Consider the following 13,768-nt stretch of genomic DNA (forward strand, 5'->3'; position numbering starts at 1 on the left):
CAGGACATAATCTAGAGTTTGGGTTCATTTTAGTTCAGTCTGGATCTCCACTGCATATTGCTGTCATTTACTATCTAGCTTGCTTTTCTCTTTTTCCTCTCTGATTTCTTCGTATCAGTGTCTGTTGCATGTTGTTTTTTTTTTACCAAAAAGCCTGAATTTATTTCACACTCAAACACTTTTCGTGTAAACATGTTCAACAACAGTTTTATCACCCTGTCCGCCTCTTCTGAATGTCTTTTTGTGTGTGTGTGAAAAATGTTTAATGTTGGTGCTGTTTTTATATTGTCACACAAATCTCTGCACATCCCAATTCATATCCTTTTAAAAAAATCTAATATGGCAAATGTATTTGATATTAAAGGCTGCTGTCACATTTGTTCTGCCAAACCATTTTTTCCAGGCATATTATAAACAAATATTTACTGTAGGTGCTTGGCCCTGATGCTTATTTGTTGAAACAAATCCCAGAGTGCTCGAAATGCTGTCAATGGTGCTGAGCTGTGGAGGTATATCACCACACTAACTATGTGGGCCACAGAGGCCATAGTCACCAATGAGGGAATGTTGGGTTTCTGTGCTGTTATGTACCAATAAAAAACGGTGTGTGGTGGAGGGGGTGTGTGTGCGTTTCGCAGCAGGGCACAGCATGGCCATATTCTGTTAATGGCAGGGCCCGCTACCACGGGAGTCCGCAGCAGAATGTTAAAATGACTGGCGCTGCTGAAGGTGACAGAGGAGCCAAACTCACTGATTTTATAGTTTCCTCCAGAGATACTAAAGTTTTTATCCCCAGAGATCATAAAGTGGGTTTATGGAGCTGTGGCTCCCAAAACAAATACTGTGGCGTTTCTTCATTCTTTCTCATCTTCAATTGCTGCCTTCCACACATTTATATTAATTGATTTTAGATACATTCATGTTTTATTTTCTCTCTGTATTCTGCCTATATTATGTCTGAGATTCTCTTATTGTGTTTTTTACCTTGTGTGATTGTCTGTCTGTCTCTATAAGTGGATTCTGGACCTTGTCTAAGATTGGAATGGCTATCCTTTAAGGACACACCCGCACACATTTTCCTGATTTTCTCTGAAGAGTTCATTAAATTATGTGCTGCCTTCCAGTCAGTGTGAGACCAAGATTGAGCACAGCCTATACCCTCCTGCCGTCCTCCCTGTCAATCTTAATGGTTATTGCTACAAATTTGTCACCCTGAAGGCCAAAGCCGGGTGCTAACGCATAAGTTTTCCCCCACAAGAAGAATGCCAAATAAACTTTGTCTCGTCTCATCAGAGGCGTATAAAAACATATCCCCGAGGCTCAAGGGGATGACAACATGGCACTTTTATCACATGTATTTTGGGCTTTATATATAGAGGAAAGGAAACTCTGAAGGGAATAATAATGTCTTTTTGATGTTTCAAATACATTGTATCATGGCAGAGTGCAGTGAAAGGGTGAAAGCATGGAAAGCTTTGTGTGGGGCCCACCTGTAAATCCAATGTCCTGCTGGTTCAGGATGCATTGCAGTACCTGGATACTAATTGATGGGTGATCTTTGGAGAATAAACAAATTAATAAATACAAATTAAATTTGTAGTGGTAGGTTGTCCCGAATACCTCACTATTTTTTGTTTTTTTCTCACCTCATACTAGTTAAAAAACGTTGCCCCCGGTAAGCCACTTTTATACTGGTGCAATGTCTACGACATCTTAGTATGTTGAAGTACTTTATTCCATATGTATATTTTATTTATTCCATCTGTATATTAATATTAATTTTGTATATGTTTTATTACAGTTTTACTGTTTATTTCTATTACTTTTTATTGTATTATTATTATTATTATTATTATTATTATTATTATTATTATTATTATTATTATTATTATGTACTTGTGATCAGTGCTGCTGTAATCCTGTAATTTCCACACTGAGGGACTAATAAAGGATTATCTTATTTTATACCATTTTAATTTAACTTTAATTTTATATTCTACTGTAGATTTATTTGTAAAGACTTGCTGGTGAACACGCTGCGAGATCCCAACAGGATCCAGAGATGCTACCTTGGAGAGGTGTCACAGTCCAGCAGGCCTCTCTATATCTCATCATATCTGTCTTTATTCATGCACTCATTATATTTTGATGCATGGGCCCCAGCTGTTACTTGTGCATACCATTTAGTTCAATAAAAATATCACACTTAAGGCTGTTATATATGCCGTGAGCACCTGCCAAAACTGAAGGCTCTGTCAGCTGCATGCACATTAGCGTGTCTAATTTGTTTTGTTTTACCTTTCCACTTGATCTGACTTACTCATCTACATAAATGTGTTATACATAGGAAGAAAAAAAACATGCACATACATATAAATATCTCTGGCCTGGAGATACATACATCACAACACCCATATGTATAAAATATAGCCAGCAATATAGACAGCAATTGCTATATTACGCCAGGGCTTGCCAAAATCAATAAATGTGATCAATCACCTGGTCCTAACTGATGTGGTACAGTCGCACCACTGTGGGCTGTGACACTTATATGTTATTGCCTTTGCAAGAGGCCCTCATGATTGAGGCTTGATTACTCGCCGTGTTAGGAGTTTTCTTCCAGCTGCTCTTTGCGGATTGATTCAGTGTCGGACTTGTGCATTTGGTTGGATGGTGAATTTGTCATGTTTCCACCATTACCTTTGACTTGTTTATTGCACAGTTTATAAATCACTTGACATTTTGTGTATCTCCACTTTAATATAGTTTAAAACCAATTTTGTTTTTCCTCTCTCTCCCACTCTGTTAAGCACACCAACACAGTGAGTGATCCAGTTGTCTGTACTCGTTTCTGTCATGGTCTCAGTCCTTAGTTCATATGTCAAAGATTTATTAAAAAGTGATGGATGTAATAATTTCCCAAATTCACAAAATGTTTTGCTTTAATCGATATTAGTTGGCAGTTTTTTTTTAAACTATAATTTACACTGCAATCAAAAACAGTTTACTTTCTTGCATCACCTGAATAAATGGGCCAGTGTAGCAGCAATCTAACAGCACCATAAATTACATTTATATAACCACAATAACAGTCAGATTAATGCACTTTCTTACCTTTTCTGTTTCCTTATGTAACCTACCTGACAGGTAAGCGCACACTGGACTGGTATCCAGCTCGTATGAAGAGCTAAGTCAGTGTGTGGAGATGATCCTGAATGTTTTAGTCACTATTGCCCAACGGGTTCCACCTACACCATTGCATTGAATCATAGAGAAAGAAAGAGAGAGACTGAATATAGAGCAAAATGTATAACGGTCAAATATGATTCTGTTATCACAGACACCTGAGGATCACTATCGTGGCCAACCAGTATAATGTTCACCCTAATCGTATCATGTCGCCCAACCTTAGTACCGAAACCTGAAAGGAATGGGCACAGTATCACTCGTATATATGTTGCCTTTGCCTGTGAGTCATCTCCAGCTCTGGTTTTGCTGGGACATGTAAATATCCACATCCTGCAACCGGAGTGGCTGTATTGGAATTAGCCTTGACAGTCCCTTGCTCCTCATGTCCACATGTCAAAGTGTCCTTGGGCATGAACCCCAAATGGCTCCCGATGGCCATGCCAGTACTTTGCATGGTAGTTCATTGCCATCTGTGTGTGTGTCTGCGTGCGTGTGTGTGTGTGCATGTGTGCGTGTAAATGGGAGAATGAGAGGGAAATTGTAAAGCACTATGGATGAAGCAGTCATTTTTTTTAATGCAGCCATTTAAGTTAATTAAGTAGTCGAGATACTAACTGGGAGCTGGTTAGCTAATGTAATTGAATGGCTGATAAAAAACAACTGCCGTGCTGTTTCTTTGTCCAGAGGCTTTCTGTTTACATGTGCAAAGTTGACCTATCAACTTAACCTTTTCAACCTGCAGCGTTAACTAGCTGTTTGCAAACAACACTGAACGTTAACATGTCGAATGAAGAAAAATGTGTCTTAAAGTTCACTGTGCTGCCGGCCTTTGGGGCTAGCATCTTAATATCTCTATTTAAAAATGCCCAGTACTGCTGTTTTCTGTAAATTTGCACAGTATATATAATGGAGCAATGCATAAATGCAGGCTTTTTGGAGATAAATGTAACTTATTCGTCATTTTACTCTTTATTCATTAAAAAGAAGGCTTTTCTCAAATGTATGACTCACCAGTCAGTTTTTTAAGAGTTACTTCATTTCTCCTCAATGCATTATCCTACCGTAAACCTAAATGTGCACATATTTTAGCATTTACAGATTCTTCAGCTTGCTCATTTGAAAAAAGATTTCCATTTATTTCCTCTTAAAAGTATGGCATGCAGCACCAGTATCCCAAGGCAAACAGGTCACCTCTGCAAGCGGCCGAAGCACAAAGGCGTCTTTGCTGCAAATGTTTTCAATGCAGACGCGGAGCACAGGAAATGTAGATGAGGAAGCACATACATTTTTAATGACTGAGATTATCGTCTGATGTGACACTGGCAGATTAATTTAGTATCTAAATGTGATGCTGCACCCAACAGAAGACTTAGCAATTCTTTGGCACATGAAGCAATTCATTTAAGTCTTAGCTAATTAAAGTGTTTTATCTTTGTGACATTTATAATGTCCATCTCCTTCTTGGTAAAGGGCAGGAGGACTGATTAGTCCCATTAAATCTATAGTTTGTAATGCTGCTGAAATCCTAAACGACGGAGTAGATGTGAAATATTGAAAAGTGAATAAAATATTATATTATCAGGAAAAATAAATCCCTGTATTTTAATTTGCTGGATCATTTTCATATTTTTTTATCATGAAAGAGGGAAATGGAAGGAAAGCACGTTCATCATTCTACCAAAAGTTGACAGTGAGAGACTTTAATTGTAGAGCATTGTGGGTACGTCAATGTGTGATGTAATTGCTCTGGTGTTAGACACTTAGATGGGAGGAGCTACAAGCACTTAAAGACAACACACACTGCCAAACAGACACACGTGCAACACAAATGTGTAAGACTTTGGTAACGAATCTGAATCGCTAATAGTTGATGCTTTATGATCAAATGTTGTATTTATTGTTATTTGTTCTGGAGAACAAATAAGATTCATTGTTAACATTGTATTCATGAATAAAACTATAATAAATCATTAAATTTAATTATTAAAATTATTACATATTATTAATATTAATAATAAGACATATGATACAAATATATTTTAATTATTTTTTTAAAATTGTAATTTATTTAAAAATAAATGATAATAACATTGTATTCATGAATACAATGTTTTTTTATTTACTCTTTTGTTATTTCCTGCCATGTTAACGCCTTTGTTTTAATCGGCCCTTTGAAATGTCCTGTGAGATTACATCTCTGGTGTGTGTGTACACCTGCTGCAGAAAGATGATGATCTTGGTGTCATAGATAATTAATTAAACAGCATGAGAAGTGAGAAGCGTCACTCCACTTATCTCCCCGATAGAATCAGCCAGAATCACTGTCTGGTGGCTGCTCGTACCAACATGAAAGCATGAATATCCTCCTTCCCCGCTGTGTGGTCACATCTACATCTGACTGGTCATACTGGACAAAGACCAGCCTACGTACACGATTTACTGGAGCCCAGCAACTGAGGGCGTTCATGCCGCACAAGATGTGACGTTTCAAGACGGACCGAGTGATCTTTCCGTCTTTCTTTCGGTGAAGAGAGAGTTAAAGAAAGTTTGCTAAGCTAAAAAATTAAAATCAATATCAATATCTTTACTGACTGGACTGTTTATTTAATGATATTCCACATAGCAATCCTAAATTAGATAAAAGAGCCTGTTTGAGATTATTCTAATTTACATGTTTTTGATCATCGTGAGTTGGCACAAAGGGAGCAGCCGTTCTTCTCAGCGTCCACGAGAACACATCGAAACTGTATTCACGAATCAAAGGAAACATTTTAGCTCTAATGAAATGAAAATAACCAAAAGAATGATGAGTTCGGCATACACACAAATGCAAAAATGTCGCTCGTCAACAAACAAGAGCTCTTTGGAGAAAACATATACTGGCATGAAGCCCAATTTGTCATAACTAAACATGTCAAACTACTGACTCGCTGCTTGAATACAGGTGTACACGATGTCAACACTGACCCACCCTCACCCGCGTTACAACAGGGGTGTGAAACACATCCGGATATAATTCCCACAGTAGTGATAGCGACTATGATGTATCATGTAAATGTTTCATCGGCTGCCAAACCAACTCTGTGATCACTCGAGGTGCAATTCTTGAGCTGCTTTTTTGCAGAATCTGTATAATGGAGAATGCTGGCTATTGCACATTTAAAATGGCTCAACGCAAATCTGATTTCTACGTCAATATAATCTAAACTCATAAAATATATTATGATTTGTGTGATATATTGTCAGTTTACTCTATGGGCAGGATTAAACAGATAAACTAGTGGAAATGCAAAAAAATAAATAAAAAAAGGTAAAGTTTATCCTCCACATTAATGTGGTAGATGGTGAAAGCACTCGAAATACATGTTTGGTCCACTTTTGCCAGGATTAAGGGTCTGAATTAAACATACAGGCATTCCAGCTGAGAAAAGCACCTGGTAAGCTTCGAGGAAAACATCTCATAAGCCTGTGTGCTGCTGGGATAAACAGGTAAAAGCCATTCAGAGACACGCTCCAAACACAGCATCACAGGCACATCGGAAATAGTCCAGCTTGAACGGGAGAGGATTCTGCCACCAAGCCAAGTACTCTGTAGAGAATAGGGCTGGTATGAATAGCTTGGAAACTTCCCTAATCTCCCTGTCAGAGATCCAGTCCAAGCTTGTGAGAAGGAGGCATAGTGCTCATTCCCCGTGAGGCGGATGTGCACCGTGATCGCACAGCTATTGTTTGGTGCAGACATATGTACCTCATATAGATAACGGATGAGACTAAAAGTTGGTGGAGTGGATTGAAATGTTGCAAGTTCAATTCAGCAATATGTATTGTCCCTGCGCATGAAGTTGTACTTGCAGGTTTAGTTGCCATACATGCATCAACGTTGTCCCCAGCTAACCCTGGTAAAGGTTATCTGGGGACAACGGGCCACACAGCTCTTTTTGTGCTAATAATACTTATGATAATACAATAATAATGTCTACAATATTCAACAATATGTTATATTTACTATTTTTTGTATTATTTATATACTTGTATTTTCTTGGACTCTACATTTTAGCTCCGTGTTTCCAAAACATTTCTTTTATCAGGGGTCACACTATTTACAGATGACAAACCATCGTGACCCAACGACCAAGAAACCTTGCGTATAAATCCTGAGACGAGCTAATTGTGCATAAACGATCCCTCCTGAGCATCGTTCCTGTCATTTCCACATCACCTCATCCCACCTTGAATAGACAGCCATTTTGAATAGATATACATTTTATAAATCGACAACTTGATTCAATGGATGGTATTGAAAACATATACAAATGTTAATTACTGAACACATGAGAATGAATAAATGCATTGAGGTGGAGTTCACATGCTCATGTTTTTTTCAGGATACATGAATCAGAATATCATTTTTAAACTGGACTAGTGTATCCAAAGGGAATGCGTCAAAAGAAACAAGATACGCAGTTTGACTTAAATATGCTAATCTTACTCTGAGCATGAAATGCGCTCCTCTCCGGTTGGAGGTTCAGTGGGTTAAGTCAGTGCTATTGTTATTATGAGTCCTGGCATTCAATGCTTGGCTTCACTGATGGTGTACCTTTTTTTTTTAATGACAAAGGTCGCTCCTATATATAACTGTCTACATGAAAGACAAAGCATTCTTCCCTGAACAGAAACATGTCCATGTGTGCAAAGAGCATTCGCAAATCCCATTTACTCAAAAGAATAACTAAGACTGTATATGATAAGAGGAAAAAAACATAAATAATTCAAATTTCTCACCTAAAATGTAATTTAGTTCCAACGCAATTCTCGCTCACTTCTTTTTTAAAAGGTTGTAATATAAAACATAGGGCTGAGTATCGCAAATTGACTCCACTCATTCCATATACAGCACCTCTTTATCATGTTGTAAACTTATTGTGTTTTGATTAATTTCAAATTGCTTGCTTTGCTTCAGTAGAGTGTGAAATGCACTTTCCTTTTTGTAGTTTTTCAATTTCTGTCATTGTGAGCAGGGGGAAAAGAGTGTGGGGCGGGCAGAGAGAATGAACACATGGATGTCTGGTGTAATTAAGAAGCTGAAGTATTGGAACAGGCAGTGCCTTCACCAACTATAATTCATCAAACATGCTCTTAATTAAATTGTTTACACAGATGTGTGCAAGCTGGTTCCTGAAACAGTCAAATTCATTATAACGACGCACTATTATTACTGGACTCAAAAGAAGAAAAGTTGTGTGCTGTGGTTCACTCTGTAGGGCACAAAGGAATGGAGGAATAAATCCACCAGATTAGTTAATCCAACAAGTGCTATATCTCTCCGGGAGTTGTTATGATGCTGCTTAACCGCAACGTATTGATCAGATGAATGTATATTATTTTTGAGCCAGATGGAGATACAGAATACGGGCGCTGGCTCCACAGAGGGAGACTTGTTTGATTTGAATGGGAGATGTTTCAAGGACAAAAACAATTGTCTGTGCGAGACAAAACACACATTTTCTATACTCGGAGGAGAATCCATCTTTTAGTATTCTGTTCATTACATGAGGCAAATAATTCAACACTCAATGAGGTTCCAGGTGGATGAAAGCGCTCAGAGCTGCTTCCCTTTTTAGCTACTTAACAAAACACTGAATCTTTAAAGTCTGAGTCACACCCTGTCGGGGGCCATAGGAGGAATGCAACCGCTGCCTCCATCACTCTCTTTTTTTAGCGCGGACCAGACCAGTGGTCTGCCTGCCCTCATTCCCACTGTTATCTCAGGGATTAGGGGCTTGCTGTCTTTGACCATTCTCTCTTCGCCTGGTCACACAGATATAAACAAACACCCTGAAGACCTGCACAAAAACACAGGCATGGAGGCACACACTCGCCCACACACTACCTACCCAGTGGAGTTGGAAGGGAATGAGCGACTTGAGGTCGGGCTTGGTGGACATGGCTTACGTTTTTGGTGTTCTTGTGTTCAAAAACATCTCAGAATAGTTACTGTGGGTTGGAGTTCGGACAATAGTGTTTGTGAGGGAGGCAGAAGTTACATCCTCTTTAAGGCTGATTTTGTTTCATTTTTTAAAATAATTTAACCACTAGTTGACCAACACACAGCCATGACAGATGCATCTATCTGTGCTTTCAGAGTTATCTTCGTCATATTTCACATAGTGGGATATTTATTCAAATTCCATTGTACATTATTTTTGCTGTCATTCACGTTTTGACGGATGTTTGTTTTCTGAGCAGTTGTATTGTCAAATATGTCCCTGATGACTGCACCCTGACTGCAATTTGATTAAAAAATAACACTATTTGGTTAATTAATGCTGGGACACCTGCGTTTTAACCCCCGTAAACCTGCCAGCTTTCACTCCTGGATTTTGGCTTCTTCGTCTTATTGCCAGTTATGGAACACCGGAGTGACAAGCAATATTCAACATGATCTTCAGTTTTGACAGGTATCAGCCTGTACAACATTTTTTTTAAATGTTATTGATCGTTTTTCTTATTAACTCTGTCACTCAAGCTGAAGATCTGACCGTACAAATAGCACACTGTGATCAAAAATGTGTCCTTTCCTGTCAGAACATCCCAAATCACACAAATAGAGTACATAGCCAGGAATTAATAATGTGACAAAGTTTAAGTAAAGCATTTGAAAATGAGAGAAAATGAATATGGGTTTGTGAAGATGCGCGCAGACATGCTATCATAAGGACCAATAAAATGATCACTTTCGCTTCAGTTGCTGAAAGCAGCAATCGACTGCTTCAATCATTGTAATAGCAGTGTGCTGATTGAAAGAAAGTTTTGATAGAAAACAGGAAAAATAACAAGCGTGTCCCTCCATGACTCATACAGCCAGCACCTTATCTTTGTACAACCGGCTGACATTTTGACAAAGCCTCTGCTCTGGAGTTCCGGTCGGATGCTCAAGCAACCAAACTGTTTTTGCAAAGGTTTGTTTCTGTGCGGTACCTTGATGTCATATTGCCAACGCTGGTCCATTAAACATGTGGCTTCCCCTTTGCAGACATTTAAAGATGCCAACCTCACTATGATTGTGAGAGGTTTTAATGGCTCTTCTTGCACGACTGGTCTGTAATGGCCACGAAAGGAATATCCTGGCACACTCGCATGTGGCTTTTCAGTAAGGAGATGAAGTGTCTGGCTCAAGGACACTTCCACGTGGAAACTACTGTGAGACGAGGGATTGAACCGGTTACCTTGTGGTTTCCATGAGCTATATGGCCAATCCCAAATTCCAGGACATTCCGTTTGGCCTCTCCTGCAGGTCTCTTTGTTTCTGTCTGACACCAACGTGCACACACCTGCATGCACGTACACACCCAGGGACGACAAATTAGTTGTCAGTTTCACAAGCCATGTGACCTCAAAAACAAAGAGAAGGGAGATAATGATCTTAGGCTAAGGACAACTATACACACAAACACACACACACACACACACACCTCACTACACTGCCCAAGGACTTCGAGCTCTAGATTGTTGGATCAAGGGGGGCTGAAGATAGAGAAACGTGATTATCGCATGACAGGCTTTAGCTTCAGCTGCATGTATAAATTAAGGTCGGTATGATTAAGATTGTGTCACAGAATTTCACATCCTATATACACCCTCTGTCCCATAAAGTAAATGAATGTTTTCTTGGTTAATTTATCATTGACTGCATGGTATTACAGAGCAGCCATCTACATAAAGCCAGGTGACATATTACGTATTTATAAACTAGACACATAATGGAATTGCTTTTCCTTGCGTTCACATTGTGACATATATTGCATGTAGAGCTGTGCAGAGGGACACACACACAATGGACACATGCAAACCACAAAGGGTGCAGTCAGTCAAACGTTTAAATACCCAGTGCTTTGGCTTAAATGTAGATTGTGTAAATGATCAATAAAACAATAAGCATGTAACTAAATTGAACATCTATTTCATAATCTAAATTGAAAATGCCCTGATCACTGTAATCAGGAACCCGCAGCAGACGGCTGTAGATTGTCTCATAATTGATTCTGTCAGCGAATGTATTTTTTAACATTCAAGAGCTTAACTGGTTGACCTTTCCAGCACATCGGTCTTAAATCCAGCATTAAGTAAGAGTCCCTTTAAGATCTGCTGAAGCTTGCCTTGTTCCTAAATATGCTGTAACACTCCAAGCTACTCGGTAATAGTTGTAGAATGCAAACTGTCATTTATCTAAATAAGCAATTGCTCCAACGGCTCAACGTATCATTGACTACAAATACAATCCAATAAGGTTATTGGCAGACCTTGTGTACCTTATGATGCAATATTGCATCATGACATAGTCAGAAACTATGCCGATTCATCATGAAACCCCTTGACATCAAATTATTGACTCTTTGTGAATCCAAAAAAGCATTGTTCAAGGAAGCAACGATTCACAGACTTTCTGTCATTAGTGTGCAAATCTATTTTTGTCCCTCTCCGTCATGGGCTGATGTATTGTGCTGTGATCCCTTTGTCCATCAGAGGGACAGAACATTTTCGGCCTAATGCAACTGGACCCTCACTAATGACAGTGACTAGCCCTATTGGCTAGATAACAGCAGCTGAGAACAATACTTAATGTTGACATCACTTGCTGCGGGAATCTATTTTAGGTTTCTTCCTTTTATAGTGTGCTGTTGGAAATTGCTGCGTTGCTCCCGAGACAATGCACATATAAAAGCTGCGGTGGAGGTGGTGGCCCTCGGTGCTCGGGGGAACCCTTCCAATCTCTTCAGACTCTTGCTTGTTTTTCAGCAAGTACAAGCTCACCTCTGAATCCCTTAGCATGGCACCAAAGAAGATTGAACCAAAGAAACCTGAGCCCAAAAAGCCAGAGCCCAAGAAAGATGCGGCTCCGGCTGCTAAGCCGGCTTCAGCTCCACAGCCGCTGCCCGAGTCGCCCAAGGAGCCCGCGTTCGATCCCAAGAGCATCACCCTCGAGTTCACTTCCGACCAGATAGAGGAGTTCAAGGAGGCCTTCACCTTGTTCGACCGCACGGCGACTGGAGAGATGAAGATCACATATAGCCAGTGCGGAGACGTGATGCGCGCTCTGGGCCAGAACCCCACCAACGCAGATGTGCTCAAAGTGCTCGGCAAACCGCGGCCAGAAGACATGAGCACTAAAACGGTGGATTTTGAGACCTTCTTGCCAATGCTGCAACACATCTCCCGTGCAAAAGATCAAGGCAACTTTGAGGATTTCGTGGAGGGGCTCAGAGTTTTTGACAAGGAAGGCAACGGCACCATCATGGGGGCGGAGCTGCGTCATGTGCTGGCGACACTGGGAGAGAGGATGACGGAAGACGAGGTGGACAGACTGATGACCGGTCAGGAGGATGCCAATGGGTGTATCAACTATGCTTCCTTTGTAAAGCATATTCTCTCCGGGTGAAAGGGACATTTAGCTGTACAGACTGAACCTCTGTTTCCTCTACTTTCTGGATCCTTGCTAAACATTTGTCCATGTAGAGGTGAGCGTGTCACTTACTCTCAGTGACATTATTTCTCTGTCAAGAGCAGCATTCAATGTTCAGTGAAGAAATGTCGGCCGCGAGACCTATGATTAGTTATTTTTAATAAACACGATGACGTGTAATGAAATGCCAGTGAGATAAAATATATATATCCAAAATGGAAACTTCATTAATAAAGGAAATATAATTATAAACTGCCTCACAAATGTCATTTCAGTCTCCCCAACATTCGCATTTGAAGTGGAAATGATGATTCACGGAGGATCGCTGATAAAAGTGCTCATTTTATGTCAACTTTTCATATCAACTGTGTTCATGTGATTAGGGGAAACTATTGCTGGGAGACGAAAAACAAAAAGGATTTAGCGGCTTCTGAAAATAGAACAGATTTGATTCTATTCTACTTTACACAAAGAGTGTTTGAATGAGCGTGCTTGTCATAGTGCTTGAGGGGCAGCTGCTGTGGATCAAGATATACTCCCACATGCTGGACACACACACACACACACACACACACACACACACACACACACACACACACACACACACACACACGTCACACACATGCACGCCCTGATCCAGTTCCTTTGACAACAACAAGACAGGTGCTCCAAGGATTAAACCTCACCTCTTTAGAGCGGCTGTCAGAGCCATTTGTGTTAGCTTTAAGCTACAACATTAAACTAGTGGCATCACATTCAGTTGAACAGTGTATAAATAATATGTTGTATTCTCAAGAGTTCTTTTTTTCATGATTTAACAGAGGAAAGTGCACTGCACGTTGTTTGCAGGTCCTCATCTGTTCATCACTTAAACAGATCAGTGCATCAACGTGATGTTTAATTAACTTCAAGAAGAGTGGATTGGAAACACCTACACGATATACAAAAATAAAGCTGCATTCGGCACATGTTAACCACCCTGCTGCCAAATAACCTCTTTTTTAGATTGTGTCATGTTCGGCTTCCTTCAAAAGTCAATTGTCCTCTTTGGCTTGCCATCGTTTTGCACTGAGTGGGGAGCACACATCTGGGCTGTGCGGGTTCATATGATGGTAAGGG

General features: G+C 39.8%; 1 protein-coding gene across 1 annotated transcript; it reads left to right on the top strand.

The window, feature by feature from the left end:
* The first annotated feature begins 11,954 nt into the window (after positions 1 to 11,954).
* LOC137783637 (myosin light chain 4-like) lies at positions 11,955 to 12,886 on the top strand. Its single transcript, XM_068573800.1, has one exon. It carries the CDS (start codon positions 12,017 to 12,019, stop codon positions 12,623 to 12,625), a length of 609 nt encoding a protein of 202 aa, XP_068429901.1. The 5' UTR covers positions 11,955 to 12,016; the 3' UTR covers positions 12,626 to 12,886.
* The last annotated feature ends 882 nt before the right edge of the window (positions 12,887 to 13,768 follow it).

This window comes from Clinocottus analis, unplaced genomic scaffold, assembly GCF_023055335.1.
Source record: "Clinocottus analis isolate CAN_PGR_092001 unplaced genomic scaffold, fCliAna1.0.p SCAF_13, whole genome shotgun sequence".
Lineage (NCBI taxonomy): Eukaryota > Metazoa > Chordata > Actinopteri > Perciformes > Cottidae > Clinocottus > Clinocottus analis.